Source organism: Coregonus clupeaformis, unplaced genomic scaffold, assembly GCF_020615455.1.
Source record: "Coregonus clupeaformis isolate EN_2021a unplaced genomic scaffold, ASM2061545v1 scaf0004, whole genome shotgun sequence".
NCBI classification, from domain to species: domain Eukaryota; kingdom Metazoa; phylum Chordata; class Actinopteri; order Salmoniformes; family Salmonidae; genus Coregonus; species Coregonus clupeaformis.
Genome location: NW_025533459.1, coordinates 850,731 through 855,865, shown reverse-complemented (window position 1 = coordinate 855,865; position 5,135 = coordinate 850,731). Strand labels below are relative to the sequence as shown.

General features: G+C 46.1%; 1 protein-coding gene across 1 annotated transcript; it reads left to right on the top strand.

Annotated features, from left to right (window-relative positions):
- Positions 1–1,904: 1,904 nt before the first annotated feature.
- On the top strand, positions 1,905–5,135 carry LOC121555761 (HIG1 domain family member 2A). Its single transcript, XM_041869591.2, has 2 exons — positions 1,905–2,202; positions 3,395–5,135. Exons 1-2 carry the CDS (start codon positions 2,022–2,024, stop codon positions 3,556–3,558), a joined length of 345 nt encoding a protein of 114 aa, XP_041725525.1. The 5' UTR covers positions 1,905–2,021; the 3' UTR covers positions 3,559–5,135.

Below are 5,135 nucleotides of genomic sequence, written 5' to 3'. Positions count from 1 at the left end.
CCCATCCATGCTACTGCTACCCTAACCCATCCATGCTACTGCTACCCTAACCCATCCATGCTACTGCTACCCTAACCCATCCATGCTACCCTAACCCATCCATGCTACCCTAACCCATCCATGCTACTGCTACCCTAACCCATCCATGCTACTGCTACCCTAACCCATCCATACTACTGCTACCCTAACCCATCCATGCTACTGCTACCCTAACCCATCCATGCTACTGCTACCCTAACCCATCCATGCTACTGCTACCCTAACCCATCCATGCTACCCTAACCCATCCATGCTACTGCTACCCTAACCCATCCATGCTACTGCTACCCTAACCCATCCATGCTACTGCTACCCTAACCCATCCATGCTACTGCTACCCTAACCCATCCATGCTACTGCTACCCTAACCCATCCATACTACTGCTACCCTAACCCATCCATGCTACTGCTACCCTAACCCATCCATGCTACTGCTACCCTAACCCATCCATACTACTGCTACCCTAACCCATCCATGCTACCCTAACCCATCCATGCTACTGCTACCCTAACCCATCCATGCTACCCTAACCCATCCATGCTACCCTAACCCATCCATGCTACTGCTACCCTAACCCATCCATGCTACTGCTACCCTAACCCATCCATGCTACTGCTACCCTAACCCATCCATGCTACCCTAACCCATCCATGCTACTGCTACCCTAACCCATCCATGCTACCCTAACCCATCCATGCTACTGCTACCCTAACCCATCCATGCTACTGCTACCCTAACCCATCCATGCTACTGTTCTTTGATGAAGAGTCTCTCCCTTCTCAGATAAAGGTAGGATTCATGAGATACCCTGTAAGAGCTTTTGTGCACAAGCCCCTTCAGTGTCATAAATTTAAAAGATTTGGTCATGTGTCAAGTGTGTGCAGAAGGAAAGAATATCGAATGCCAGATGAAGGAAAATGTTGCAACTTTGGAGGTGAACATGCGCCTGGATTGGGTCCCGTGTAGCTCAGTTGGTAGAGCATGGCGCTTGCAACGCCAGGGTTGTGGGTTCGATTCCCACGGGGTGGACCAGTATGAGAAGCATATGCACTCACTAACTGTAAGTCGCTCTGGATAAGAGCGTCTGCTAAATGACTAAAATGTAAATGTAAATTAATTATTGGGTTGCCCTGTTAGGGAGAAGGAGAATGAGGTGGCAAGGGTAAGGAGTGTCCTGTTAGGGAGAAGGAGAATGAGGTGGCAAGGGTAAGGAGTGCCCTGTTAGGGAGAAGGAGAATGAGGTGGCAAGGGTAAGGAGTGCCCTGTTAGGGAGAAGGAGAATGAGGTGGCAAGGGTAAGGAGTGTCCTGTTAGGGAGAAGGAGAATGAGGTGGCAAGGGTAAGGAGTGTCCTGTTAGGGAGAAGGAGAATGAGGTGGGAAGGGTAAGGAGTGTCCAGCCTGTCTCCTATCTGGAGGCGGTGAGAAGATTGGAAGGAACGAGTGGCAGGGAAGAAGCAATGGTAGTAGAGCCACCAGGACCACTGGAGGTTTCTCATCAACCGAGGGATAGTGAAATGGAATGGTCATAAACTGTACAGCACAACTGGAGAAGAAGTCTAAGAATGTTGGGAATCATTGAATGCCGCTGAACGTTTTTTGGGTCTTCGTGATTTCACAGCCGAGGCCGCGCAAGAAATCCTGTCGGTGAATGTACCCCCAAGCACAGGCCCCTGAGCCTGTGTAGGGATGTATTTAGGAGTGGACTGTGATTGAATAAGTGTGATGGGTTTTCTTAGTTTACGTGTTATTTTGTATGATGTCGTTTTCCCTCTTTCCAGAAATGTTTTAGTTTCTTATTCAATACCCCGTCCAGCTGGTGGCGCTAATGCACCATTAACATTGGATGCTATCCGCCGTTAACCCCATCGAAGAAGAAGAAGCTCTCTAGTTAGGTAATCGCATATTTTCAACGTCTTTGTTCCAAACCGTTCACCCCCCTTCGGCTGCAGCTGGCAACCATAGCTTCGTGAACACTGCAAGCATGGATGCTGCCGCTCCCCCGGTTGTCCTTGAACAGTCGGCGACAACGACCCAACAACCAATGTTCGACATATCCAAGCCCCCCGTTATAGAAGGATTTACGCCGCTATCGCGACCCAGAGAAGAGACGTTCCAGGAGAAGTTTATGAGGAAGTCGAAGGAGAACCCCTTCGTCCCTATAGGTGAGTTGCGTAATGAGTAACTCTAGTGAAAATCGTCCACAGCTGTACCTAGTCGGCTTCGATGCATACTAGGACTAAGTTAGATGATTCATGCATTGAATAGACAGTCATTTGGTCATTTAATGTGCGTCTTACGACCAAGAGACAACCGTTTTGTAGCTAGTTAGCTAACTATGCGAACTAATTTGCTAGCTAGCTACAGTAGGGAAAAGCATGCAATCAACTTAATTTGGTATGGCCAGCTACAGTTTTTATAAGATGTCATGCACAGTGTCATACACTAAAAGGCCTCAGCGTTGATTATTTGATTGGAACATAGCCTAGTGTGCCAAGACCCATTATGAAACGTTACAGGGGCCATAATGCCCTTGTATAATGGTAAACTAGTGCAATCAATGGGTCATACCCTGGGTGCTAGGCTACACTGGTAGACCAGTGTCCAAACTGTCTGTATAACATAGTTAGGTATTGAACATTTATGTGAATAGGTATTGAACATTTATGTGAATGTGCGGCAGGTAGTTTAGTGGTTAAGAGCGTTGTGGTCCTCTGTAGCTCAATTGGTAGAGCATGGCGCTTGTAACGCCAGGGTAGTGGGTTCGATCCCCGGGACCACCCATACGTAAAAATGTATGCGCACATGACTAAGTCGCTTTGGATAAAAGCGTCTGCTAAATGGCATATTATATTATTATTGTGCCAGTAACCGAAATGTCGCTGTTCACCTAGTCGGCTAGGGGATTAGAACCAATCTGTCGATGTGCCCTTGAGCAAGGCACTTAACCCTAATTGCTCCTGTAAGTCGCTCTGGATAAGAGCGTCTGCTAAATGACTACAATATAAAATAGAGCACTACTTCACGTTGGGCATGCTTTCTCTCTGTAGCTGTTCTTCCCCCTGTGGTTACAGGATGAATTGCATCTGAATGAAAACAAACGCGCACACACTTATGCCTAAAATGTCTTTAAGATTTACAGTGGTCAGGGTGCCTGTTCTTTTACAGTACTGTGATTGTACACCTTCATAGATCCTCCGTCCTCCAAAACAGAACAGAGAAGCATTGGGCCCCACTGTGAAACCAAATGGAAGCTGCTAAATGCATCTCCTTTCACACCTATTCTTTTCAGACTGGTTACGGAAAACGTAATTATTTTGGGTTTTAATAAAATCTATATTCTGCGTCTCTCCCCAGGTTGTCTCGGTACAGCTGGAGCGTTGATGTACGGTCTCCGAGCCTTCAAACAAGGCAAGACCCGTCAGTCCCAGCTCCTGATGAGAGGGCGTATCTTCGCACAAGGCTTCACCGTAGTCGCCATCATCTTCGGCGTGTTCGCCACGGCTCTGAAGAAAGACTGAGCAGCGTCGGGGTTGTATTAATCATTACTGCAAAAAAACGTTTTGCAACGGGGGAAAAAAACGAAAACAAGGGGTTTCTTATCAGACAAGTTCTGGTAGTCCCTCCTTGTTCCAGACCGTTTTCTAGCGTTAGGTGGCTAGTGAATACGACCCAGGCCTTTTTATTTTTTTGGAAACACCCATAAAACTCCTGGCAGTTTATCCCATCATTTGACCTTTGGAGAGAACCGTGGTGGTGAATGAAATGTGTTGTTTGAATGTGTAGAAAGGCTTAACGGAACAGATATTTAAAAGGCCAACCAACTGTTTTTTTTTTTCCTCGACTCCCTTAACTGCGCTTTTTGGGCTGGTCCAGTCAAATGAAATGTACACCCTGTCCTGCAGATAGCAAAGCAAGCAGGGCACTGACTGCCTTGAGTTTAAAACATAATTGTGTAACTTTATAATTGAAGTGCAATGCAGCCATCCACAAAAACATCTCTGGGTTGGAGGAAATGGGCCAGCTGACCCCACTACCTCTTGCCTCTGTTAGTGAGATCCACCTCTGTATAATACCGATCATTATTCCAAGACTCTGAAACACCTTTTTAGCACTGTGTATTGTCAGTCCCACTTTGGCTGTGCGAGCCATGTCAAGTGAAGCACAGGTCATTGTATCCACACACACACAGGGTACATGTCTATCCCTTTATAAACATGTGAAAAAGTGAATAGTTTGTGTGCTGTAATACTTGAGAGAAAGATGGTGCATCGGTGGAGCATCTGGCTCTTAACACCTATAAAGCGAATAAGGGGTGTTATAGGCACTGGGGAAAGATGACCTGCCACTGTGGGGCTCTGTTAAGGGAGGCAGAGGTACAACTCGGGGATTTTCTAGTGCTAGTCCAGTGGTTCTTAGCTGGTTTTGGTCACTGAACCACCAAGTACATTTTTCTGCCCAGAGTACCCCTGAAGTACCCCTTCATGAGCATTTTGACAGTAAGCCTGTGGTCTCGAGTCTTCCCAAGTACCTGCTGTGTATCGTACACGGTCTTATTTAATGCTCACACAAACCCTTTGCTTGATTAAAACAATGACAACACCAAAACAGGCAGATTTCAGAGATCATTTTTATTGATGGACGAAGAGTTTTCCAATTTCCATGTAACATTCTCTCATCTGTGTGAGGATGGATGACAACGTCCCACTAGGCAACAGCTGAGCACAGATTCAGAGGCAATGCAGTTGAAAATGAAGGGGAAGTGTTTGAAAATATGACTCAACATTAGACTAGTGTTCATTCAACGGTTTACCACATGTTCATGTAATTCTAGATTTCTTGTGTTTAATATGGCCGTGATACGAGGACTGTTAAAAACAAGAGTGGCTGTGGATCTGAGTTCTACTGGACCTTTCTTCCTGGGGCTAAAGGTCCCGAAGATTCTGCAAGATGTGGGGGATTCTCTACTTCCACAGTCTGGGCTGGCTCCTCTGGTGAATGGTTCTCATTTAATAAAAGTCAGGTCAAAGCTGAATCAATGCTTGCAAGATCACATGATATTGTACAGAACAGAAACTAATAAAATAGTATAATAATA

Bases quoted from the DNA above. Each gene is read 5' to 3' on its own strand.
- LOC121555761 (XM_041869591.2), top strand. From the start codon at position 2,022: ATGGATGCTGCCGCTCCCCCGGTTGTCCTTGAACAGTCGGCGACAACG. The intron at 2,203-3,394 runs GTGAGTTGCGTA...GTCTCTCCCCAG, and splicing joins GAACCCCTTCGTCCCTATAG to GTTGTCTCGGTACAGCTGGA.